This window comes from Pelmatolapia mariae, linkage group LG7 (genome assembly GCF_036321145.2).
Source record: "Pelmatolapia mariae isolate MD_Pm_ZW linkage group LG7, Pm_UMD_F_2, whole genome shotgun sequence".
Classification (NCBI taxonomy): domain Eukaryota; kingdom Metazoa; phylum Chordata; class Actinopteri; order Cichliformes; family Cichlidae; genus Pelmatolapia; species Pelmatolapia mariae.
This window is the reverse complement of record NC_086233.1, coordinates 7,736,342-7,764,056: the sequence shown is the minus strand read 5'-3', so window position 1 is coordinate 7,764,056 and position 27,715 is coordinate 7,736,342. Positions and strand designations below refer to the sequence as shown.

Here is a 27,715-nt window from a genome sequence, read left to right as displayed (position 1 = left end):
TTGAAATTAACTGAACTTTTATTTTACAATCAGCAATTCAGTGCAGCCACCCCGTCATGAAACAATGAGGTGTGTGAATGGAATCTACACAAAATATCATACACTTTGAACTCAGTGTAAATGTGAACAAACGGTGCGCTTACAATCTAAAGGCAGGCTTTTCATTGATACTGTAAGAGCAGGAATGACTTCTGGATTCAAAACCTAAATTTCAAGCAGGATGAATGTCTAAGTGCTGCCTCCTAGAGCCTAAGAGAAGTCACTGCACATTGAGTTTACAAGCAATATTTGCAATTGCCAGGTAAAACAACAGGATCGGTAACATTTAATGTTTACCAAGGTTCCTTTTTTTTTCTCCAATTATTAAGCTACTTTGACAAGTCTTAACGCAAGTATACATGGCTTACAAATACTAAATGTTTATATAAAAAAGGGAAGAAAAAACATGGGGAGAAGTCTGACGACAGAGCTGTACATGTGGACGGCTGCCGGCTTCAATATTGAGCTCCAAACATTTCAGGTTTTGAAGGGGAATTCTTTACAGCCTGGAAGACCTCTGCAAACATTTCTTACACTCAATGTATCCTTCAGAAAATCCTCTTTAGAGTGATTTCTAAAACCAAAGCAGGTGAAAAAGTCATGAGCAAATTGCATTATTGTCTATCAAAAAGGTTTATAGTGTCGATTCTCTTCAAAGATCTAGTCTGGCAAGGGCCAAACAAATAGGAGACCTATTTCTTAATAGGTTGGAGACCTATTAAGAAACAGCTCATAGGAAATATGCCACCAACGAAGAAAAAAAATTGGCTTTGGGTGGTACATATTCTTTTGGTTGCCAGGATTAGCTTCAAAAAGAAAAAAAAGAAAAGAAAGAAAAAGCAAAGAAAAACTGAACTAAGGGAGGATAATCCTACGACTACCAAATTCCAGGCTTTAGCAGAAGGATGCTGGTCTGTGTTGAAGAAAGTAACAATGTGTACAAGCCTGCTGTTTGCTCTTAAGGCCAAAATAGAAGGCGACATTTTGAGGCAAAGCATGTTTTCTTTCTGTTGCTCAGAAGTAGCCCCCTGCATCAAAACTTGTTCAGCATCCCAAAACATGCCTGGCAGGTAGCTTAGAGGAAACAGCACAACAAAAGGAACAGCCCTGTCTGGCCTCACACAGACCACTCGGCTGGACATTCTTCGAGTCTTATGCACGTCTGGATGATGTAAAATCAAACAGTGTCAGGTTGTTTGTATTTTTTTTCTCATTCTTGTTTTTTCAGTTGTTGTTAAGGGGGATGAAAGAATCTCAGCGCTCTCTTGCTGTCATGGCTGAGACAGTCTTGATGGAAGAGACGACCACCAGGTCTCTTGGGTCAATAAAGCAGCTGTAACAAAGGTCTGGATGTAGCTACAGTGAACTTAAGAGTCTCTGAACATAAATCAACAGTAAGCTTTCGCCCCAGACCATTATTGTCTTGAAGAAAACAACAAAAAGAAAAAAGAAACAAAAAATTGAGAAACAAAAAACTGTCCATTTCTTGACTTGACACTTCACTGGTGCAGAACAGGGGGAAGGAGGAGAAATGAAACAAGGAGAGACGCATCTTGATCAGGATCCAAGAAACTGGAGAAGCTGTCCTTGGTGCTTTCTCCTCTGAAACACTAGCGAGGAAAAACAAACAAACAGTGGACATATGATCGGTATCAAGAGGAAAACCACTCTTTGGCAGCAGCCTTTAAACCGACAACTAGTGGTTGACGAGTCCCTGCAGCATCATCATCAGGCGCCGCGCCCTCTTGCTGAGCGGGCTGTGGGGGTCCTGCTGCAGGAAGGCAAAGAGCTTTGGTCTGACCTGGGCCAGCACGGACGACATGTGGTCTCTGGTCAGGGGGTCGCTGTGGTCCAGATTCATTACCGCATCCTCCAGGTAGCTAAAAAGGAGGGAAAGAGAAAGAGGTCAGATAACAATGAACACCTACAGAGGCAATGGCAGGCTCAAGGAAAAGAAAGCGTTTGTGGTCACTTGGTGGAAAAAAAAAAAAAAAAAAGGGAAAATTAAAAGGTTTGCATATACAACCTGAAACTCCATTCCATCAGCAGTAAGTTTAATAACATATAAAAGCACCAGAAGGACAATTTGCAGAAATGACAATTTTGGGGCTTTTGAGTAGGGATGCCAAAATCATTTAACATTGAGGGCCACATACAGCCAACCTTGATGTTAAGTGGGCCAGACAAGTGAAAATGCATTTTCTGACAGCGTAAAACATGTTTAACTGCACATTTAATCCCTGAGATATCTTAATATAAGATAAAGTAGTACAATTTAAATGGCACATCTGAGTTTTTCTACATGATTAATGTGTAAAATTACAGAGGGTTCTGGCAGCTCACTACCCAGATTGTCCCATATTTATAAATCAAAGTTTTTGTTGATTGTTGTTGTTTTTAAAACTGAAATTTCTATAGTAGACAGTGAAAAACTTTTCTGTCATTTAATTGTCATCATTTACTTATTTATTTTTGGTGTAGTATGCATGGCCGTGGGAGAGGTCTTTATTAGCACGAAAAGCTACAAAACATGTAAAAACATAAAAAAAATACTGTGAAAAGTAAAAAAAAAATGTATGCCCTCCTTCACATTTTGTAAAGCTGTCCAGTGGGCCAGATTGGACTCTTTAATGGGCCACTTCTGGCCCCCGGGCCATATGTCTGACACCCCTGCTTCAGAGGGAGAGCAAGCCGAGTTCTCATTTTGGTTTCAAAGTTTGAATGTCAAGCCTGTGAACATTGTGCTTTCACTCAAACTGCCCAGCAGAAATCAGCCTCACCTGCCTCGTGTCCTCTCGCTCGGGATGCACTACACTTAACTCTTGAATTAATTGTAAGAGTCAGACATCTGGTGGTGGGAGTGTCCAGCTGTACAGTGGAAATGACCATTCATCACCGTGTCCGGAGTGCTACCTGATCCCAGTCTAACATTAAAGCTGTTCCCATGTCGCCAGCTGGTCTCCTGCCAGAGCCCCACAACACACACTGCAGGTCTATCAAATCCCCCTCAGCACTGCCAGCGCACTCTTTAAAGGGGCTTTTAATGTCACTGCACATACCAGCACAGATACTGAATGTCTCTCTGAAAGTTAATGTCTTGCCAAAGTTAATTTGGCTGTAACTGCATTTTGTCAAACACCTCAAAAACACATATTTAATTGCTTTTCACGCTGCCTCAATTGTTCTCGTATCCATTTGTGCAACAGTGTGTACTTCACAGCTAGCTAATGATGCAGCTAAGAGCACAGATTTTGTGGATAATGACACCCTCTGTAGTCCCAACAATCCTAGCTGTGCTTTGGGAATCTTTTATGAGCTTCTTCTGAAATACTTCTAATCACAAGTCCTGAAAACGAAGCCTGAAGACAGCTCTGTGGTATCTTTACCCGGATGTGAACTACGATTTACTGCGCACATACTGTGTACTTAACAATCTGATTTATTTTTGCTCATGAGTGAAAACTTTCCTTCATAATTAAAGTTAGCCATTAAAGGTAAGAAACAATGGTGTTAACTGCTTATAACCTAGCTTTTAAAAATTTAAAATAAAACCCACAGCTATGATTTTCTCAGTCTTAATAAGGTTTCTATAGTGCACTCTTCTCTGCAGATGGCACACAAAGGTCCACATTAGCAGCTGTAGTGTAAACTGAGAAACAAACAGATGATGTGGACACAGCGCGATGCTGTAAAGGGACTCAGAGACAAAGAGGTTTTCAGGGAGAAATAGGTATGAGAGGACAAGCTCTTCTCAGAAGAGAGGGGCACAATGAGAGTGCTTTCTGATGTTGGGCTGTCCATGAATATTCTAAATGATAAAAATCACAAAGGAAAAAAAAAATCAGCTATTTGACTGTAAAAACTATCATTCAGTTGCGAGGAGGGGAAAAAAGCAGCACTACTGGGGTCCTGTCTTGCTCTGAGTTGCACCAAAAGCTGAGTTTCTACCAAAAAAAAAAGTTGCCAGGGGAATTGAAAGAGGATAATCCACCTCTGATACTTTATGCTGTGTGGCACAGTGGGGAAAGCTGCGTCTCTCTCACTGCTTCAGACAAGATACAATACAGCGTGTAGAGTGAGAGAGCTGAAGGATTTATCCTGCTAAATTTGCAGAATATACAGATATCAGGTGAAAAAGTGAAAGTAAAGTCTGTTAAGTCTTAATAGAATATAATAGAATATAATATATATTCTATTCTTAACCTAACTGATTCACTAATTTTGTGATGTGCAAATATCCAAACCTTTGCCTATAGAAGCAGTTGCTGAATGAGATTTTTGGTCATATCTGACTTTCATCTTCTTATATGACAAACTGAAACAAGAAAAATCAAAAAGAGGACCAAAAAAAAAAAAGTACAAAACTGAACTACTGGGGGGAAAAAAAGATACAAGGACGCAGCAAGAACAGAACAATAGAGTGCATCCAAAAACTGCGATGCTATTCACGGGATGATCGGCGTTCCCAGGATAGCCATGCAGCAGGGCTACAGACGGAGCTGGGTGATGGGGTCAGCACTTTAGCACCGTTTAGCATGTGGGAGATGGGGAGTAATGAACATACAAAACAGATTAGATGGGCAGCAAAAGTTTAGACAAAGACAAGCTTTATTACTGACTGAGGGGAGTATAAGAGCCAGCGTGTGTGGGAGAGAAGACATCGCATGCAATTCAAAAGTTATAATTAAGACGTTATGTGATGACATAAACCTGCACAGTTCATGGGTTTTTGATTAAAATCTATGACGTTTTCCAAAATTACAAGTTATGCCTGCTGTATCACAGGACAGGACAGGTCTTACATCAAACTACAATGGTGTGAGACAATAATGAAATTATGATATCCTGCAATGAAGAGTAAGAGTGCTCAAACTGTGCATTGTCTTTAAAGTGGAGACAGTGCATGGATTTTTAGTATTCAAACATCACAGGATTTTTTATTCACTTTTATTTAGTGAATGTCTCCTTTTAGTTAAACTTCATGCTACTTAATGCTTATTCAGAATTTAGACTTAGCATTCCAAAACTGGAGCTACCTCCACACAGAAAGGCCAAGTAATGTTTGGGAGTTATGATAAAAATGTGCATTTAATGTAGAGCTGGGCGATAGAACGATAACGATATGTATTGCGAAATAACTTTTTCTCGATAGAAAAATTAAACTATTGCGATAGACCTTGCTCTCTTGTCCTCTTAAAAAAAAAAAAAAAAAAAAAAAGAACAGCCAATCCAAATTAAGTAGCGCAGAGCCGAACCAATCACAGCCGCAGCGTCACGTCACGTGACTTGTTACGTACAGCACAAGTGCCAAGGCGCACATGTGTATTTGTTTTTGCAGCCGGGCTGCCCAGATAATGGAGGAAATGAGTTTGCCGACTAGAGAAAAATCAACCGAGAGCGTGAGCGAAGGTTACCGAAGAGAAAACAGGTGATGGTTCCAATGCCGGAGAGCTTGTCGAACGGAAGGGCCATAGAAGTAGTGTGAAGGTATTTCGGCTATTTCAAGTCTGACAAAAAACAGAGTAGCGCGCACTGTAAATTGTGCCGAAAGCAAGTCTGGAAATACAATAAACCGGTGCATGCTCAATCTCTGACTGAAAGCGCTAATTCGTCATTCGGCTTTTGTCAGACTAAAGTAACTGTTAAAACTGTTTGAAAAGCTAAGCTATACAACAAGGAGAGATTGAGAATTTCCTTTTAGTTCTCAGTTTATTTGATATTGACAAAAGTTAGTCAATTTTGTCTGTTCTTCTGTAAAACAAACTAAGATTTATTTTTAGAACTAATATTTTGTTTCTAAGTGAAATTGACAATTTAGTAGTTTGTTTTGTTTGTTCTATTTTGAAACTTAAACGCTTTAGCGGCTGCCTTTTGTGTAGTTTGCAATATTTGCCTTTATTTATCTGAAACTGAAGTCTCACGTTCCTTAAGTACATCTACCCTGTTGAACTTATTATGGGAAATAAATATTTAAATCAAAACAAGCTGCAGATTATTTCACATTTTACTTGCGAGCAACGGCACATTTAAATCTTACAAATATAGTTATTTGGCTTATATCGTGATATATATCGTTATCGCCTGAAATGAAAAAAACATATCGTGATATGAAAAAATATTATATCGCCCAGCTCTAATTTAATGTAGTGTGTATATTCCATGTTATTAAAAATGTGTCTATTGTTATTGAGGTTTATATCAATAAGTAAGCTGGATAAATTTTATAACTGATAACTTAAAAAGAAGGGGCAGGATTAAATAAGTGTTTCCTTGTTCTCACTCCTTTTGGATATGTAAACTAAATCAGATTCAGTGGAGCACTGTAGTGTATTTTGCTTTATTTTTATATGCTTTACTATTTTTTCCTAAATGACTATGTATATTATGTACTTGATCAAAATAAATAGGAAAAACAAAGATTTTTTTAAAGGTTTTCAGCACTACAGATGTTGAAAAAATGCAAGAATAGTAAAACTATATTTAAAGTGCAAATAATGGCACAACATTCCTGAGAATTTATGAATCATATTTAGTCGTCTTCATGTTTAGGAACGAGTGGACTTGAGAACAAGGCTCAGTGCTTCTGATAGAGGTAGCAAACCCAAGGTTAACCTTCAGCTTGAGTTTCCTTCGTCATCATTTTTCAATTACTGGAGGGTAGCTTCACATTAGATGCCTAAATCTAATAAAAATAAACCGGAAGGCACACCTTAAAGTTATATAAGATGCTAGATTTGACATTTTACCTTTCTGATCTGGCCTGAGGTCTTCTTTTTTTTCCCTTTTCTTTTAAGTTTCAGTGATGCCAAAGAGAATTCATGTGGCTAGGTGCTGCACCGATTCTTTTTGATGGAGAGATCATTAGTCCAGAAGTTCAACAACTGGTTGAAACTTACATATGTCCCATTTTTACTTCTGCTTTTCACAACCAACATTCATAACCGGAGATAAAATGCTTCCTTATTCATCTTATGTTACTGTTAATTACAAATAAACATTTATGAATCTGGAAAAATACAGCCTCGATCAGTTGCCAGTTAAATAAAGCTAAATTTGCTGACTGACAATACACAAATCTCTCTGCTACTGAAGCATCTGCCTCCTTCAGAGATACTGTAGTCATGCTGAGCCTGGTCCTGTGTACTGTAGCATGCAGCCCTGAGCACTGCTGAGTTTACCTATTCTTAGGCTGAAAGTGATTACCCTGATATTCCTAATAACTCAGAATAAATAAAGACTCTTAACATGTATTGTGATTGCCAGTTCAGAAAAACAAGAGCAACTGGTGGAAATAAGTTTAGTATAATACCACCTGCTGTACTTTATATGATCCACCAACCTGTCTGCCCAGAAACAACAGGCCAATGGGGATGCCACAACATCTACCCAGAGACCTTTGTGTCAGACCTGAAACTGAAATGTTAAGTTCTGTTCTGAGCAAGCATGAAAGCAAATTATTTTTTTCAGTGTAGTGTTATTCACTTTCAATTTTTGTTTAATGGTTCAACCTTTGTTCAGTCATTATGACATTAGTCTAATCCCAAACCCAAACACAGAGAAGACTCACATCCACTAAAATCTGTGAACGGTCATATCTCACTGAACAACTACAGTGTAAGCCCAACTGTGTCTACTGTCTTCTGGCTTTCTGTGTCTGTTTACATATTACATGCAAATTAATGAAAAAGGATGTGTTCTCTTTGACTCCAGAAAAAAAAAAGAAAGAACAGCCTACTGTAAATCTGTACCTAGCTGCCAAAAATGACAACCTTTGTTTGCTCACCTGATTTTGAGCTCAGAGCGAGTTGTGAGGTTGGAAGAAAGCTGCTGGATGAGAGAAAGCAGCACGGGCTGGCTTAGAGGGCAGGGGTGCTGTCCGAACACCTGCTGAGAGTCGATGGTCTCACACACATACAAGACCAAATTCAGATCAGTCGCTGACAGAGCCTGTAGAGTAAACCAAGATGGGGGGTTACCAATTTAACCACTTATATAAATATTTGCACCTGAATTTAAGTTTAAGTATCTCTTTCCATACAATAAGCCTCTCAAGGAAAGGTGCACTCCATCAACAAGCAAGTTATTAATGCAGCATTTCAGTGTCAGTCCCATCCTGACTTTGAAAGCTGGATTGAGAATAGGTAACAATGGGCCGATCAATTCAATTCTATGTCGTCTGTGAAGGTTCTCAATCATCCAGGTTATCGTAGTCTAAGGAGCTCGGAAACAAAAGCGCCTGGACTTCTTTAAGTTTCAATTCTACGTCATTTTCCGTTTCCAAAACATGAGATCCTCAAAAGTTGTGAGCAAGAGATCTAACATAATATGAAGGAAGCCAACAATCAAGGATGAGCAGTTTGGAGGTACTTTGCACCAGCTACACCAAATGAAATGGCATGACCAAGCTCAGACAAAGCTTTCCATGCTAAAATTGAATATTAATTCCGACCACAAAAACTACTAGATGTGTTTATAACACAAAATCTTTTAAACATTGCAGAAAATTAGTAATTTTAACTAGCATGTAAGCTTAGACGGGGTAGTTTTTCAGCTTAAAAGTAGAGGGGAAACGTGTTTTACCACAATTCGTAGCATTTTCACATACAAAGTCACTTAGGAGCAAATACAAGCATAATGAATGCCTGCAGCACAACTAATGCACTGGTGGGGTTTGCAAGTGGGACTGTGGAGTAGTTGCAGGATAATGGCTTTCTCGGCCCTGGTGGACATACATGCATATGAGAGTTACAGTGAGTTGTATGCAGTTGCCTGCATTAATTAGTAGTTGGAAAACACAGCTCAGCTGCAGAGGAAGCTGCAGTGCAACCTTTAAGCCTGGTTACATCAGTGTGTGCGTGTTACCTGCTGGAAAGCCTGATTGAGTTGGCCCTGCTGGAGGAGCTGCAGGATGTTCGTCTGCTGTGTCTGGTAGTCTAAATGTGCTGTGGGAACTGGTGTGCCGGCCGCCGACCTCATTGCCTGCATGATGCTGGAGGTGACCACTGCCTGCTGCTCCTTCATCGCTAGGCTCACCTCGCCTTTGACAATCCGCTGCACATGGCTAAGAATAGACTCCTGCAAGCTGAGCAGGGAAAAGAAGGACAGTTATCCTCCAAGTTGCATGAATCTTAAACAAATACGCTGCAGTCTATTTTTGTGCTTTGGGGAAAATCCTTGCCCTTAACCTACAAGATATTGGCTTAAAAACTGACTCTGCACAGTTTGGCGTTGTCATTTCCTTTTCAAGAGTTTTAGTGGGCCAGCTATTTTCTCTCTGCTCTGCTCCTGACAATCTATAAACTCTAGAGGCCTTGAAATTAATTGCAGGGGGAACAAGAGACCTGATCGAATTGATGTTCTTACATTAGCCCCAGGATTAAGCTTTGCTTGTTTTTACTCTCCAATCTATTACACACCTGCTCAATATGCAGTAAGTAAGGCCATAGTGGTACATAGGTATTTGCTGGTATGCGTAGCTGAAGTTCAAAATGTCCACTTGGAATGTAAGTCAATGCTGCAAGATCAATAAATGTGAATAACATCACTCAACAATAGGACTGTTTTAAATACTGATTTGCAAGACCATCTTTTTTTTTAATGCTGTAACTGAAGTAAAAGAATAATCAAGTGTTAAGTGACAAACTAGAAAAGTAAAAGGTAAAGTAAACAGTTTTGGGAAGATTCATTTACTTTTTTTATGTGGGAAAAAAGTTTCACTTTTCTAGTCACACACGGCTCACACAGTGGTAAACAAGGAACAGCTCAGTTACATACTTTCCCACCATCATCTGGATCTGATGCTGGACTTCAGCCCGGACGTTAGCTGTGATGTTGTTGCCCAGCTGATCAGTGGAGCTCTGGAAGTTGTCGATCATCTGCTGGAGCTGGCCAATCATGGGGTCTCGTGTATCCTGGTCTCTCTGCTTTCTGTTCTTCATATGAGTCTCAAGCTGCTGGATGTCTACAAAGATGAAAGTCAAGAGCAAAATCTCTCATCACGCAAGCAAACACATCTTAAATACTGTCACAACTCTAGCGAGCAACATTTTTCATAATAATATGAAATGAGTCATTGCAACATGAAAAGGCTCTCTTACTTGCTTCCACCGGCTCATTTTATTTGGAGCTAGTTTGCCGAGATTCAAGTGTTGTGTGCAGATGTCAACCTACATGTGACTGCTAGAATGACTAGTGCGAGAGGATTACAGCATTATGTATCAATAATTATTATACATTTGATGTTATTGCACCATTTTAAACGAGTAACATTTGGGCATTAAAACACTGCTGAAGGCAGATAACACAGCAGTGCAGATGTTAGTGCAGCAATCACAGAAAGCGCGTTAATTGCCACTTTCACAGTTACGACAGCCTGGCAACTATTTGAGGCAGACCCACTGTTTTTTCACTTATAGTTCTCAGAAGTCTCTTTCTGGTATGGAGTAGGTATACTTTCTCGGGATAGGTAGAGATGTTAACATTTGGGAAACATGTTTATTAATATTAGCTTTAAATGGAGGAAAACCATGGCAAATTCAAGTGAACAGTGAAGTACAGAATTTTCATTTTCTTATTGAGTTAACTAGCCACTGGTGAGCTATGAAATCACTTAAGAGTTTCTATTAGCAGTATGAATTGGGGGGGGAAAAAAGGCTGGAAGGTTATGTAGTTACCTAGGGACCTTACAGCAGTTACTTAACAGGTAGTCCCCAGAACTGCTTGGCACCAAAGCAGGTAATATTTACAAAGCAAACCTTGGATTAATTTTAAATTAGAGGAGCGGAACTGTGGCCTCTCTGTGCACATTATAAATTTAAAAAAAGATCAGGTTGCAGCTTCCAAGAGTGGGCGTGAGCGCAACCTCAGAATAAGCAGACTGCTTTTCAGCACATCAGCGGACTGGCTGGGTCTGTAAAGGCATCAGTACAAAAGTTGTCCCTGAGATCTTTCAGTGAGACACTTACTTAATTAGACTTCCACATACAGCTCCTTATTTCAGGGCTAGACACTGAGAACATTCAATATGAAGAAAGCAATAATGCTAAGTATCCAAATAAGGACATCAGCCATTGTAAGCCATCGGGATGCCTTTAAGAGAGCGTCCAGAAACTTTTAAAGCAACTGTACATCTAATGATAAATGTTTAAGTGCACCTAGACAACATGTCCTGCAGTGGATCATTACATAGCTTGATATTTGTATGGTGTTTTGTACAAGTTTATCATCGTCCTTCATTTCCTTACATTCTTGTGTGCCTTGTTTGAAGCTGTCGTTGATTTGCTGAAACATGGACTGGCAGCCTCTTTCAAAAACAGGAAGCACAATGCTCTGGAAGGCATCTTTATATGCTGCCTGGATGGGGCCCTGCATCGCCTCTGCTGCTGCTCGACCAATCGCATCCGTTGTGTTCTGGTGAACAAGAGGCAGGGAGAATAGGTTGATGTAGAAAATACACAGTAAATAATTCTAAAAGGCCCATCCTGCACAGCAGTGAGGAAAAAAATGGTAAAGTAAGGCAGTCACCTACCTTCGATTTCACCACTTTGCCAACATTGTCCTTCAGGGTGACCTCCACAGCGGTCAGTTTAGCAGCGATTGTGTTGTTCAGCTGGCCTGTCACTGGCTCCAAAGTCTTAGAGATTGCTAGAGAGGGAAAAAGACAGATTAGCAGGAACCCCTCTATAATTAGGCATGTGATCGAGGCTGGAGGCAAAGAAAGACAGGAACATCTCATCCTCGAATACGAGGGCAGGAGAGGCGAGGCAGGAACACATCTCTCAAGAGACTGCTTAATTTTAGTGTTTCAGTCCAACACACCTCAGCTGCCTTTGCTATATTTAACATTACTTATGCCTCAAGATGATCTCAAGCATTAAATAACACAGTAATTTATTGATGTACAACCTGGTGTGCACTTAGAGTTTGGCTTTTTTGTCAGAGCTGGAAAAAACAAAACAAAATGCAGCTTAACAGAAATTGTAGCCTTTGTTAATAACAGCTATAGCCATATTTATATTCATCAGTGATTTGTAGTGTTAACCTCATGATATTTGGTTATTAGCAAGGAAAAATACCAGCTATTCTGTTCATAAACCATTTGCTCTTCTTTGATCAAAATGCCAATAGATCAAAAAAGGTGAAAGTAAATAAATTTCAAGTTCTTAAAACTTTAAGCTTATAAGACAAGTAAGCTGAACCACAACATCTGTGCAACTTAGATTATACACACTGCGGGAAAAAAAACATCTTAAGTATTATTAAATATACCTACAATAAACATTTGCATATCAATAACAGAAAGACTTGATAAGAGACCCCAGAGGGTGGGACAGGGATTTAACTAAGTTTGCAGCATTTGCAGACTGAACATGTTTTAGTACATAAAGATCTTCCTGCTCCTCAATTTACAAACATTAAAATGGCTCAATACCACCATCATCTGGAAAGAGAAGTGACTGATCTAACGATTGCCTGGTGAATCTATTTAGTCTGACTCAGACTGTGTTATCTGTTTTCAATGTTGCTGTTAGAGACAATTGTAGGTCTAAGGAGGTTGGGGGGGAAAAAGGGTCTGGACTTCTTTAATTTCTTGAAGACGCTTCCCTTCTCACCCGAGAAGCTTCTTCAGTTCTGAGAGCAATTGGTGGAGAGTCCCAGATGGACCAATTGCTCTTGCAACTGAAGAAGCTTCTCAGATGCGAAGTTAAACATCTTCAGGAAACTTAAGAAAGTCCAGATGCTTTTCCTTCCAAGCTCCGTAGACTACAATGACCTGGATGTCTAAGAACCTTCACAGACATAATTGTAGGTATAAAACAATAATTAACATCCCATTTGAACAGACATCTGACACTTAAAAGTAAACATCTGTACAATTTAAAAGAAATGAAAAACATTAAAAAAAAAACATGAGAAACACCTTAAAAATGTGTTATCAATACAAGTGTTTTCTTACTTTGTGGGACTGTTTTCTTCATTTCCTCCCGAAGCACTTTGTCCATCCTGTTGGTCAGAGCTGAGCTGAGGGCATGGCTGAGCTGCTGGCTGAGTTGTTCCTGAAGCTGCTGCTGATGATTCTGACTCTCTGCCAGAACTCGCTCAAGTCTCCGGTCTGAGGTGAAGACAGGTCAAGGCTCACAAGAATATGATTGTAACCGGCTCATTGCTAAAAATGCAAGCATCCTGTAATGATGACGATTTCAAAGATGTGGCTAAAAGACATTTAAATCTTTGCACAGTCACAGCTGTTCACTGAGCCTTTGGTATAAAATTTTTCTCAAAACATTTCTTTTGGAAACATAATTTTAAAAAAAAACCAAAAAAACCAATCATGAGTGAGTGAGAGATTACTGAAGGATACGTTCTTGCTCCCGGTGATTTGTCAGGACATGTTCCACCTGAGCCATAATGGAGCTCTGCATGGTTTCAATCTGTCCCCGCAGTTCAGTTAACTCCCTCTGCTGGCTACGCAACAGCATCATCAACTCGTCCTGTACTTCTGCATTAAACTTTTAAAGATGAGGAGAAAAGCTGAATTAAAAGAATCCAAGAATGAGAAACCAAAGAGCTGCTGAAACAAACAACACGTTATCAAATAGTAATAATTTACAAGACATTATCAGTAACAATCAACTCTCTAAAATTAAAATAAAATAAAATAATGCACTTACTGCACATAAAGGCATGACACATCTAACCAACATAAAAAAGGGGATTTTTCTTTTAGGAATTTACCTGACCAGAATCCATTTGCCTGGACTGTGATGACTCACTGTAAAGACGAGAAACAATGTTTAACTAAGTACTCTATACTACTCATAGCACACTTAATACTATATTAATGCATAAAAATCTATTTGTTTCATTTACCTAAACTAATTATTTTCTGACGTTTATTAGTTTTAAGAACTTTATTATAAAATAATATTTGGCTTAAATTAAATGCAATAATGCTGAAGAAGACAAATAACTCAATCCTGCTACTTGATGTAGACAGCATGAAAAAAAGCATCAGTCTACCTGTAATTCAGTGTGAGTAATCACTTTCTTTTGCTAGTCAACACCCTATTAAAATGCTCATACACTGGTCAAGTCTAGACCAGTGTAGACGCAAGCCCTGCAGGAAAAAAAACAAACAAAAAAACGGTACACTTTGCACGAACAGACATGACGTGTACCTGCTAAAAGTTTGAGCTGTTGTCCCCCATACCACATTTTGACTGGCTCTGGTTTACTAATTCAACATTTGAGTCCCTCGCTAAAAAGTGTGGCCTAAAGAAATGTGCTGATCTATGAAAACATCCCTACCAAAACCCCAAAATGAATGTAAGACATAACTCAATTAACAGTAACAGCTTTAATAGTTTCTGGGATAAAAAAGGGAATACACAGACTACAAGATCATGTCTACAAATTTTAGTTGTCCACTGAATCTAACTATGTTTACTTAAGTGAGGGAGTTAGATAAACTGTATTCAAAAATGTTCTGGCTCTCCTGTGACATATGTGACGCAGATGTAAATATGTGTGCGTGTGAAATTTAGCTTTAAACCCTGTTGATCTGTGCTCTGAATCTGTACGGATTTTAAGATATATGGAGATTATTTTTAGATTAATGCTTCCAAACTGATGATTCTGTTAAAGCCATTAGCTGACTACAGATGTGTGAAAGGTGTTCATAGTGAGACTAAACCCATTAGTCCTCTGATTTGATGCTGGGATGATTGAGCCATTTCCTATTTCCATATATACCTCATGAAGGTCGAACAAAGTGAAATGTTTTAATTTCACCAAACTATGATCGAAAAGGAAGATAGTTTGCAGAGGCGCCATCTAATTACTTACTAATCTAAGGGTTCTCTTCACTGTCGTCCTTTTTATTAGTTTCTGAAAACAGCAACATCTTGATGCTCAAAGTATAAACAAACCTGTCGTCTTTCTTGATCTTTCTCTTTGGCTTTGGCGATCCTCGTGGTGAGGTTTTCCAATCATTCACCGGTAGTCTATGTGAAGATCGAGAACCACAGTTTCCAGAGGATGACGCCAGACTGGCCACCTCATCATCAGGGTCACTGAGTCACACACACACACAACACAGAAATGTAGACAGTAAGTCAGCTGTTGTAGCCTCTAAAGCAGAGTTTAGACCACATGTTGTGGAATCAGCTGAAAAAAAGTCAATATAATCAAACCATTGCTGCGCCTTAAATGTGCAGCGCTTTATCATGAGTTTGTTGCTCATGATAAAGTCCATTCTATTGCCTGTTTCATTTGCATAAACAAAGAGATGGTGGGTTAATGTATGTTACCTCTGCTCGGCTCCAGCGTCCTGACTGTCATTCTGTGGCAGGTGATATGAGCGTCGATGGTAAGGTGAGCTCAAGTGTCTGTCCTGCGACTCCTCTCTTGAACTGCAGCAGGCATATGAGACAAACACATCAATACTTAAATTAAAAAATAAATCAATTAAAAAAAAATCTTCACAATGCCGTTTTCATTGCAACATAGCATGATAACCTGATGTGTACTACCTGAACAAAAACCAGGGGTTCTACACTCAGCTAAATGTTTTTAGCACAGAGAAATCACAGAGAAATCAAAACAGGCTTGTGAAATGTTTCACACAGGATGGGGGTTCAAGTATTTATATGTTAGATTACACACCAGTCAACAAGTCCGTTGTCCCTGAGACTGTTCCTGGTTTCTCTGGTGATATCTGGGGCAGCTGGCCAAGGTGTGTGGCTAACGTTGCCATCTGAGGACCCTCCTCCTATCACAGGATTTTCCTGTGATAGCGCATTCTCAAGCAGAGATGGTGTGTGACTCAGTCTGGACTCAGACTCTGCTGCCCCACCCACAGGCCCTTCTGCACCTCCAAGTTCAAGGGCCAACAAGCTGTAACAAAGTATATATTGGCTTATGTAATTTAGAGAGCATTTCTGGACTGGGAAAATAAAATAAAGTAAATATAAAGACAACACAAATGTACATACATTAAAACAAGAAAGTAAAATGAAACTGCAGAATCAGAATCAACAGTAATTATGGTTATGTTATGGAATAAGCAAGCTGTCAAACTGGTGCCATGTACAATGTTTTCACATTACAAACACATTACCATTTACCATATCGCTTGCACAGTGATCTTAACTTTGACATTATTACCATAGAAACAAAAAGAAAGAGCTGAGGTTGCGTTGCACAAATGATAACACTTAAGTGGATTCAAAATAGTTTTAAATGTTTCCACAACTTTTTGTTGTCTCTGTAGCATTACAACATCCACACAGCTCTGACTCCACTGATATATAACCAAAGCTAATCTAACATTACGCACATTAGCCAATCAATGTCCTAACTAAAACATTTCTTATAGTATAATAAATGCCATCAAAAAATAAAAGCAGGGTTGCACAGATGCAGGCAGTGCAGAAACATCCCCCTGCAGCCAACGACAGAACATTTAGCATCTGCTGCAGGGAGTTATTAAGAGCGGCCCTAGTGAGGAAATAGAACTGGTGGAGAGAAGTCGGGGGCTGCTTATATCTGAATTTGATGTCACAAATGGCTGCAAACATGAGTGGCTCATTGAGAGAAATTGTAGGATTCATGTGGAAAAGAAAATATACAAGGAGATTGTCTTTTCTCACACCCTGTGCTCAAAAACAGTGAGGAAGATGGTTTTACATGATGTGCTACGACCCTAACCAAATGGAGTAGTAAACATAAAAGTGTCAAACTTTAGTTTAAGTGGATCATAAAATCTCAACACTATTATTTCTGCATGCTTTTTAATACTCCTAATCACTTTTTAATTTACATACCCGCTGTTGTTGGCTGAGCGTGGTGAGGTTAACAAGTGCAGTGCAGAGGCGGCAGAGGCCATGCTGTCTGTCTGGAGGGCAGAAAGAGGTAAGGGATCCAAGCTGGACACTAGTCCACGCTGAAGCTGCAGGGTCTGAGAGGCGATCTCTGGCATGTCCTGGGACATGGCTGTGGATGCTGAGGAGATGACGTCAGGGGAGCGGGCTCTAGTTGGAGATGCCAAAGGTGGCAGGAGTGGAGGATCTAGAACCTGAGAGCTGTCGAGTACCAGAGGACCACTAGGGGTTGCCAAAGCCTGAATATGGAGAATAAGAGTTTATTAAAATAAGCCATGTCATGAAGAGAGGGGCAAGGTTGGTTGAAGTCGGAGAGTGGTTTAGATCATACCTGCAGACTCTCGAGTCCGGGCAGTAGCACAGTGGAAGCAGCTCTTGGGCTGCTGGTGGAGGCAGAGAGTGCCAGCCCAGTACTGCTGTTGTCAGCCCTGTTAGGACTCTGACTTGCATCCTCCATAGCTCTGAAAAACAAGCATACATATTCCCAAATGTAACCAAAAACAAAACAGTAGGGAATTATCTGTATTCAGCTGTTAGAGATCAATGGAGTCTTTAAAGTAAACAAAAGATAACAGAGGCTTATTTTTATAATTAATAACTGGAACGTGAGGAAAAACAACCCAAAATCATTTGTCTTCATCCCTGGCTTATTTAAAATAAATACAAATCTAAAAACTCCACATCCTGGTAAACATAATCTGTAAGAACAGCATTCACCAACCCAAACTGCATGTTATAAGGACACAGATGATAAAATATCATTTGTGATATCATCTTCACACTTTCATATACTAAAATTTTCAGTTTTCTAATGAATATATAGAGAATTCTTAATTCCATACCTGTTTGCTGAGTCAGAGTTGCTGCTTATAGCTGTCACAATGGTCAGACTGCTGGCACTGCTCCCCGGAGATGCTGGTACCTGAAAGGATGACAAAAAGATGATCTACAGGCAGCAAATATGATAGAAGGTTTGGATAATCACTGTTCAGTGTTTATAAATCGGTTTAACTGAAGCACATCGCAGATAAGTGGGGTGTTTCACATCTCAACCCTGTTCGCAATGATTATATTTATCCAATATTTTATTGACTTTATTCAGCTGGGACTGTGGAAGGCTGGGAGACGGTGGAGGGGTGCCTCTTGACTGGGTAACCGGTCCATGAAGGGGCTAACACAGTCTAACATTCAAACCTACAGCTAATTTGGACTCACCAGTTAACCCAACATGCATATCTTGAGACTATGGAAGAAAACCAGAGCATCCATAAAAGCAAAGAGCTAATAAGGAACAGTTTGTCCTTTTGTATGTTATCAGCTTTTCTTTCGGTGTATAACTAGTCCTATTTAGTTTGCACTAGTGTGTATTAACAGGGTGTTGAGTGCTGTTGCCAGCTATAAACCAATATGTGGGCGAAGGTGCTATTCACCGCGTGACAAATCAAAAGAAGACACATGGTGTTCTTTTGCTGAAGCTGTAACGGTTTTGGTCGTTCTGTAAACTTCAGAAATTTTTTAGAGTCATCAATTTTCTTCTCATCAATCTACACAGAATATTCATAAAGACTGAGCAAATACAAGCTTTTAATACAAACGAACATAACTAATCTATATTACAAAACTTGCAATTAATATCCAATGCCCAAAGACGTTTATCAATTGTCTTTGAGATGGTTCTTCAAACTGACTGGAACCCACTGGTACCTAACTACATTCAACACCTATGAGTTTAAAACTTTTAGCTCACAGAACCAAGATGTGTGGTTGAGAACAAAAGTGTGTCAGGGCAAAGACCCAAGAAGATTTGCTGTTGTCATTGCTGCCAAAAGTGCTTTAATCAATTATGAAGTGAAAGGTTTTAATACATTTCACTTCATAAAAACGAAGTTAAAGGTATTAATTTGCAATACTACTTTTGCAAATGTAATACTTAAATAAACATTTTTTGTATCTTGTGGAGTATTAGGTCCAGTTAGATGAGGTAAAAAGAATGGAAAAGGTTTGAAAACTTTCTGACTACAGCATAAGGATAAGTTCGTACTGAAGTGCTCGGTGTCATAAAGGCATCAGGAGTCATCAGCTTGGGCATCACTCCGCTGCCGGTGCCCGAATTTGACAGGAAGTCTGAGGGAGCAGGAAGTGATGGGATCTTCCTTAGGTCAGTCTGTGAGCCACTTCCTGAATCCTTGTCAGAGCTTTGATCAGTGAGATGGTCTGAAAACCCAGCTGGAGACATAAAAAGTAAAATTACTTCTGTTTTGTGGCAAAATTTGATCTAAAATAAATAATTTTTAAATGATGTATAAGATATAAATAAATTTGATTTCAAAACTAAAGTAAATTATTTATGAGAGAAGACCAGAGGTGGACCAAATGTGGAGTAATCATACAAGTTGCCTTATTTTCATTGAATTCGTCCCTTTCAGCATAAATACTAAATCCTGTCAGTTAAAGAAACTGCTATCTTACCCAGACCATCCTGAGAATCTGAATGAGGAAGGAACGCCGCAGAGTTGGAACCTGCATTGGGCTGAAACCAAATCTGAACATCCTGCAAACTCCTGGAAACATACAAATGTAGAGACATTAAACAAAATTACTAATAATTACTGATACTGCCATACAAGATCTGCCATGTGTAAAACAAGCAGCAAGCTGCCTCTGCATTGATGACTTGCGCCCTGGCCTATAGTATCTTTACTCCAAGTAGAAAATAGCACACTTGTCAGTCTTTAGTCTGGGTTGACTGCTTTCAGAGGGTGGATGGGTACAGAGAGACGTGGTGTACAGCACTGTTTTAACAAAGAACAATTACATGCTATATGTCCTGTCCTTCTACAGAAGCTTTCCTGTACAGTAGATTTTTCCACAGCACCAGTTATGAATATGTTAAACTGAGCATGGTTGCCCATTCTATTCTATTTTCAAGAAAAAATAACAACACAAAACAATATTAGTGAGTCCTATAAGAAAGTTAATCACTGGTGTGTACTAGGAAAAAAAAGTACATTTTGGTCATTCAGTGTGCATCATCACTGACCGCCTGTAAACCAAGATGTCCTTTGGAAACTGTTAAAGCGTTAAGTTAAAGTGACACAATCTTAACACTTTTCACAAAAAAAAAGAAAAAAAAGAAGAAAACTCACTTGGTGTGGACACAGTAGAGTTTAATCTGGATTCCAGATTTGGACTCTGTGGGTCCTTGAGTGCCCTCTGGAAAAGATACACATGAAAAACATGTGGCATTAATGAGGAACAAACATATTTAATTTCAACTTTGAAGATTAAGGCTTAAAGCAAAAAAAAAAACAAAAACAAAAAAAAAAAACAATTCCAGTGTGTGTGCACATGTCTATACACAAGCATGTGTCTATGTACCTGTTGTCATGCTTTCACTCTCCTCCTCAGCAGGAAGGACCTCAGTGTGCCGCAATCGACACTGGGTAACATCACGTACCCCAAAGCTGAGCACAGGGTGGGTGAGCAGGAACTCTGACACTGCTGTGAAATCTGCCTTTCCTTTCTCCAAGTCCTGTCGCAGCTCCATCACATATAAAACCTGCAACATCAGCCAAGTATGAAACTAAGCTTAGGAGGAAGTGGTAACATAGGTAGCCAAGAAAGTGGCATTGTTCAGGGACTTTCACAAACAGAGCAGGTTTCCTTGTACACTTGATGTGTGGTCTTTGATCAGTGTGTCTAGAAAGGTAGTTAATTCAGGATTTGTATCTTTTGTATTGATGAAGTGTGCCAATTAATTTACACAAAGTAATAGAAAAATGAGCACTTTAAAAAGGGGGTTGCACAATATGATTTCTCACAATGATTACTTGCTTAAAACCTATTTTAAAACATTTGTGCTAACCTTCCTTTGCACATCAGTGAGGATCAGATACTCAGCAGAGAGGTCCAGACTGGCCTTGAGGCTTGGCAGAGTCGATGAGTTTAATGGATCGGGGGAGAACCTTTAAGACAAAAGTACTGTGAAATTAGTATCTTTGTATGTTGTCCTTAAACAAATGGTTTCAGCTAAAATATCAACAACAGTCATCACCAAATGTCTTCAGTACGAGAATAATTTTACTTTGGGACTAGTCTGAAAACCCCTTTTGTGGGCCTTCCTGGCAGACATTTTTTTGCTTTTACAGAGCATTACTGTTAGACCAGGTTTGTACACCAAGGCCAACCAGCCAGTTACTGGTTTGGAATAATGTTTCCCTTAAGACATGAGCTTTTTTTTTTGACCATGTCCTGATTTCTTTAAGGTGTACTGGAGGTGTGCTGAGGTACTGAGGGTGCAAGCAGAAAAAAAAAGAACTCACAGCTGTTGATGTTACATTTACTAACTATTCTTATACATGCCTTCTGCCATCCTATGCTACATTTATAACAAGGGTTGAGAAAAATATAAAATGACTAAAAAATAATTAGTGCTTTCAGCGTTAATTTTGTTAAAATGACGTTAACGCCATAACTGCATTAACGCGGCAAATCTCCGTTAGTGAGTTAATGCAAAATTAACAAAATTAACGCTGACAACACTAAAAAAAATATTTAAAATAATAGACACCTGATGGTTTGTAAACAGGTCCAGGAAACAGTGCACCACATCTTCAACTCCTGGTTTTGGTCAGCTCCAGTTATCAGAAATCGCCAGAAAGGAACCCTGTAATGAAATGTAAAAGGGGACAGAATTGGCAATGAGAAGAAGAAAGAGATAGAGATGCACTTGAATAAAAACCCACTAAATGTGCACTTTGAGTTTGTGTGTGCAGACTCACTCGGGATCCTGCCTCTTGTGGTTGTCACAGAAAAGAAGACAGGAGAGAGGACGTCCTCCATGAGGCCGCAATTCATGAAGACATCTATTTTTAAGGAAAAATGCAAAAGTGAATAAAGGGCAGAGGTGGGAAAACCACATAGAAGAAAAGGAAAAAACAAAGTTGTAAACCATTTAAGAATTAATTAATTGGTTTGCTTACCTGGGTTTGTCTTGCCCGCCTTCTATGTATATCTGCCAGAACTTGATGTATCCATCATGGCTGGCTGTGGCTAACACGGTTCCATCTGGAGAGAGTGCGCCTTCACTGACTCTCTGGACAAACCAAAATTAAACAATGTTCATAGTCAATAACGCAACAATTCTCAGGAAACGTGAGACCTTAAGTACATTAGTTCCAGGCATTTTGTTGTACAATCCAAGACAATGAAATGTGTCATGTTTATTTCAAAGTTTTTCATATGAAAATGAAGTCCCACCTGAGTATGTCCCTTGACTGCGATGAGGCCCTCCTTTACTTCTGTGGCATCAACAGGCCAGCTGCTGTTGTTGGCTCTCAAGGCCTCCAGATCCCATACCTCAGCCTAGAAAAGGGGAAACAGTAAAATTAGAGATGAAACATTTCTGCTTTTTCTGCAAGTGTTTTGTGTTTTAGCTGAGACACAGGATTGTATTGCTCTGTCAGCTAAAAATCAGTGAATGAACAACAACATCATTATTCCTCTGTGGGCAACATCACACTACTTTTTAATGTATGTAAATTTATATATATTTATCAAATTTATAACAATGTCCTAGTGTAGACAACTAAGTACTCAAAGTTTTATTCTATTTCAAATTTCATTTGCTTTTCATCCAGCTCAGACAAACATATCTGTGTCAAACATTTATACCCTGTCTTCATGTAGAAGAGCCAAAGTTTGACTGGCATCATCCTGGTTCTCCTCATTGTCATCCTGGATGAATGGACACCAGATGAGGCGACGATGGGAATTCAGTGGAGTGTTTTCTGGCCGTCGGATATGAACTACTATCTGATCTCTATATAAAACATGGGTTAAGGAAAATGGGAGACAAGAATAGTTTTGGAATTCCTTCTGTAACTGTGACAAAAGCAGAGGTGAAGATCAGTGTAATCTTTAACTTGCTAGTTTAGAAGCAAACAGAGGTAACTAAGTAGCGAAGATACAGCCTTCATTGGCAGTATCCACACACACACACAGACACACACACACGCGTTCAGTTTCTCCTACATTCAGGATACAGTATCTTGTTGGCAGTGTAGGTGAGCTGCCAGACCATCAGGTTGCCGGCTTCATCTACACAACCTAACAGAGATGAATCAAGGTGGGCGAAAGCCAGATCTGTGACGGCCCCGGTAAATCCCTTCAGTAAGGAACGCTCACCAAACTCCAAACTGAGGACACGAACCATAGCATGGTTGTTGGCTCCTGAGGGGAAAAAATGCCCAAAGAAAAACCAAGGAGCCTTTGTTATTACAGCATTGAATACACAGCAAATCCATTGAACAATGTTGTAAACAACCATAGTATAAATAACAGTTTAATAAGTGGTATGAGCAACATTTTCAGCCCTTTAAAGTAATGGACTACAATGTATAGTAATTCTGGTGGAACATATGAAACTGAACATCTCAACTAAGCCTTGAGATCAGACTGTTCATAGTTTCCCAATATGCACTTACAGAACGTAACTGCCTTTATGCAGCAACATGAATTATCAAAGAGCTGATTAGCTAAAACAAAATTTATTTTTTTTAAAAACGACACAGAAAAGGACAAGAATTGGTTTTTTTCTGCACAGCAAAGGACATCCTTAGATCTGTCAGACCAGGGAGGGGAAAAAAATCCATCTTCAGTCTTTATGCTGTGAAAAATTTCTAAATTGTGTGTGCACACCACTCCCAGAAAAAACAAGAGTAGATTGGAAAGCAAAAAGAAAAACATGCAAGAAACAACATCGGGGATCAACAACAGAGATCAATTACTTTAACCAGACCACAACCAGATCACTATCAAGAAGTGTGGGTACAGGGAAGACTGATGCTGAGGAAACCATTTATAAGGACAAACAATTTGGCAGCTAAAATTAAATTTTAAAATGAACATGCACAGAAGGATTTTTGGAGATTTCGAGTGCATACTCCTTCATAGTACACCTTCACTCCTTCATAGGAATAACGGTAGAAGGTCTGTTCAGTCAAACCAGACAGAATATCAGATTGCCTGGAAAGTAAAATTTGATATTCTGTCTGAAGTACAGTCTGAAGTATACAGAAGGATTCTGAATGCAAACTTCTAAAGAAATCACAAGAAATGTTCAACCTCCAACCAAAGAATATCTTGTGAAGACTTCACAGAGCGCTTAAATAAATCCAATCAAAGAGCAACTTTGGGATTCATTGCTTCTAAATGAGCTTGGATACTAAATTAAAAGCTCTGCAGCCTGGAACAAAGAAGAAACCTGTGTGTGTGTGTGTGTGTGTGTGTGTAATATATACATTATTATTATTTTATTTTATTATTATTTTTTTGGGGGGGGGGGGACTGCACATACAGTGCTTTAAATTGGGACTGTATTATAAAGCCACATACAATAATGTTATATCCTAAATGTCTGTGGTAGAAGCTCGTGTTGGATTATTATACCTCTCTAAAGTTTAAAGATGATTATGATTATGATGATTAACATTTAGGAGCTGAAGCCACTCAAAAAAACTGTACCTCTGATGGCGTAGGCCAGGAAGGCATTGGACACAGCTATCAGTCTGCCGTAATAATACTTGTGCTCCCAGTCGTACTTAGCAACAGGCTGAATCTTCACCTGAAAGAATCACAAAAATACCATTGAAAATAGATGAGTAACCTCTGAACAAAGTTTATAAGGAATTAAAAAACTGACAAGGCAAAGAACCTCAAAAGCTGAAGAAAGTCTAAATGATGCTTTAGATGATCTGTGTTTTTATAACTGTACAATTCCATTTTCCATCATATCATTTTCTCAAATTATATGAAAATCATATCATTTGATAATGATATGACATTTTATGAAATGTTCTAAAAAGAGAATAGGAGACTATACTGCTCATAAAAATTAGTTCAGATATCTTTAGATAAATACTGTAGCTTATCAATTGTAAAAAAAACAAAAAAAACAAAAAAAAAAAACCCACTATGTTGAGTCATCACAGATACAGGCTCAGTTCAGATAAAAATAACAGCCACAGTCAGAAGTACTGACTGACTCCAAATTTCTAATTTGTTCTCTTCACCAGAGCTGCCAGGTTGCAGCTGATGATTTGGTTTCTTACCTTGTTGCTGCCTCGAGCCTTGCTGTTGATGCTAGAGTCTTGGCTTGCCACAATCTCCACATTGTTAGAAGTAATTGGAACACAGGTAGAGCCATCATCACCAGAAAGGCAGCTGAAATTGCAGCACATTGATTCAGTTAAAAAAAATAAAACAAAACAAACAAACAAAAAACTCAAAAGTCCTTATAAATATGACACCACTAAGCAGGTTAAATGAGAAACTCACATTATCTGACTCTCCTGAGCACTGCTGAGATCTGTGGAGATGGGTCTTGTCGATTCTGACATGGTTGACCGGTCAGTGCTCCCCAGAAGGCCTGTTCCCAATAACCCATTCAGCTCTCCATTAAAAGATGGCTTTCTACCACTTTCACTTGAATTTCCATCTGAGAAAGACAATGAAAGTAGGAGATCCAGTGGCTGCAAAGAGCTTGTGTTTGTTCTGGGGCTTCCTTACCAGCTTACTTTTGACTCATCTCAGAGTCTGACACAATCACGTCACTGATGCACAATTGTACAGTGATTTTAGACTTTACAACAAAACAATGAGTCACATGCAGTCTCATAGTGATACACACAATATTCATTACAAAGTGTAGGACAATATTTCTTTTAACCTATATTTTCAATGGCGATCTATTATGCTCATTTCCAGCACGTATTTTTCTGAGGACTCTAGGCACTCTAAAATTATGCTTATTTATCTTATACAGGGCCTTGATGCAGACCCTCACTTTATTTGTCTGAGGAAAAGGCTGTTTAAGAAACCTTCCCCTCATTTTAAGTCAATGTTCTTATGATTGGCAGCTCCTCTCAAACAGAAGCATTAACAGCAGGCAAATGGGGTTTGCGTGCTCACAAGACATGTGTGTCTGAGATTACCATATTAAAAATATCCATTCCTACTGACATCATACAAAGCCTAAAGCAGACAAAACTTTCCACATGTACATTAAACTGAGTCTTAGTAAAGAAAAGTTAAACCAAAAGAAATTTTTAATCTAGGACTAGATTTAAAGCATCCCTGGGAAACAGAGCCTAAAGTTTTAGACAACAAACAAAGAATTCAGGTCGTAGTATGTTATGTATTTAATACTTCTGATTATCCACGGTTTATAAGCATTTACTAATGAAAAAGGCAGCAAAGTAAAGAGACGTTAAGGCGTAATATATGCTACTTTTCCATTCTGGTGTTACTTCAAAATGTGCCGAAACGGTCAACAAGTAGTGTACTGGTCTGACAGTCCAATTTCTACACCTACTCCCAACATAAAATAACGAAATTGATTAGACCAAGTTTAATCAATTTCTATATCTACCCCCAACATAAAATACTATGACGAAAAGATAATTAAGGCTAACACAGGTGCAAGATACTGAGTTCCTAACATCAGCATGTCTTCTTCACACTACATGATAAAGTTGCCATGTAATACATCGCAAGTGAGACAAACAAACACACGTGAATTGGTGTTCCCAAATTAGTAAAGTAAGTCCACCCTTCTGCGCAGTTTGTGGGGGCTTGTTCACACCAGTTAAATGCCTCACATTAATTAAGGACAAAGGTATAACCACTTTTATGGCTTCGGAGTAAAAACAGCAAGTACTACAGAGTTAATTTCTACTAGACGAAATATTTACCTAAGACACGCTTTTTTACACCAAAAAACAGATACACACATACGCTAAGCTCCTAACCGAGCTAACATTGAGGATGACAAAATACTTTACGACGCAGTTAGCACTCCAACATTACGACGACCCGATACACTTTCGCGGCTCCGCGGAAATTAATGTTAAAACAGATTCAGTGACACGCAAACTGTGTTTTCACGCAAAAGCTGCAGTTGACCCTGACTTCGTTTCAACACAACTAAGCGGCACACCACATCACGCTGGCTAAGTTATTTATTTAGCTAGCCAGCTAACTAGCATTCAACTAGCTTCTGCGGCCTAAACCAGCGCAAGCGCTTTCGCTCACGGCCCCCACTTACCGGTACTGTTCCCGGGGCGGTCGAGCTTGAGGATGTCCCGGAGATGCTGGGTTGCACCCTCGATGTCTATATTAGTATTGGACGCCATGGGTGAGGGAAAGGGGAGCTCGGGTTTGTTCAGGGGGAAAGGATGAAATTTTGTTTCCTGCGATGCTGCTGTCACTGTTCACCCCGAGCAACCGTCTAAACTTCCGTTTCGTCCGCGCAATGGATTCCGACTTGTCATTGTGTCAGGTCAATGGTTCCCAGCTCGAACGCTACTGACGTTCATTTTCCCACGAGAAGACACCACTCACTAACTTTGTTAGATATTTGAGTTGAATTATTATTATTGCCCTTATGAAATTTTTATATTTATTTTTTGTTAGTTTTATCAACGGTGTCGTACATAATGTCTCCTTTTAGCAGCTGTTTTTGGTTTGGTTTTGTGTTGTGACATAACGCTTTTGATCATATAAGACCAGCAGGCGGCAGCTAATGAAACTTATGGTCCCTAAATGTCAAAATGAGCAATACATGTATGCATGACATTGTGAGAATGACTGAAAGAGGGTTTCTCACTGAGGCTCTCTGGTGTTACAGAATCTGGCTCTTTAATTCAAGGTGTACTAAACATCATAATCTCACAATAAGACATTTCCTCAGATGACCGATAATTTCAAATTATATCTATAATTTCGTTGGGCTGGTC

The 27,715-nt window shown here is 39.2% G+C and overlaps 1 protein-coding gene across 2 annotated transcripts; it reads right to left on the bottom strand.

Moving 5' to 3' along the window:
• edc4 (enhancer of mRNA decapping 4) lies at positions 1-27,241 on the bottom strand. 2 transcript variants are annotated; one of them, XM_063477717.1, is made up of 31 exons: positions 27,025-27,241; positions 25,257-25,416; positions 25,031-25,142; positions 24,444-24,543; positions 22,964-23,150; positions 22,593-22,740; positions 22,179-22,283; positions 21,902-22,014; positions 21,701-21,784; positions 21,490-21,585; positions 20,785-20,884; positions 20,298-20,478; positions 20,066-20,132; positions 19,389-19,480; positions 18,961-19,145; positions 17,762-17,841; positions 17,251-17,380; positions 16,863-17,158; positions 15,703-15,933; positions 15,348-15,449; positions 14,967-15,110; positions 13,774-13,810; positions 13,400-13,547; positions 12,995-13,150; positions 11,567-11,682; positions 11,283-11,448; positions 9,814-10,000; positions 8,902-9,121; positions 7,823-7,986; positions 1,841-1,919; positions 1-1,649 (listed from the first exon to the last, which is right to left on the bottom strand). In XM_063477717.1, exons 1-31 carry the CDS (start codon positions 27,110-27,112, stop codon positions 1,539-1,541), a joined length of 4,185 nt encoding a protein of 1,394 aa, XP_063333787.1. In that variant the 5' UTR covers positions 27,113-27,241; the 3' UTR covers positions 1-1,538. The 2 variants fall into 2 exon arrangements, with proteins under 2 accessions (XP_063333787.1, XP_063333788.1); XM_063477718.1 differs by having other exon boundaries at positions 1,536-1,919.
• Between the last annotated feature and the right edge of the window lie 474 nt (positions 27,242-27,715).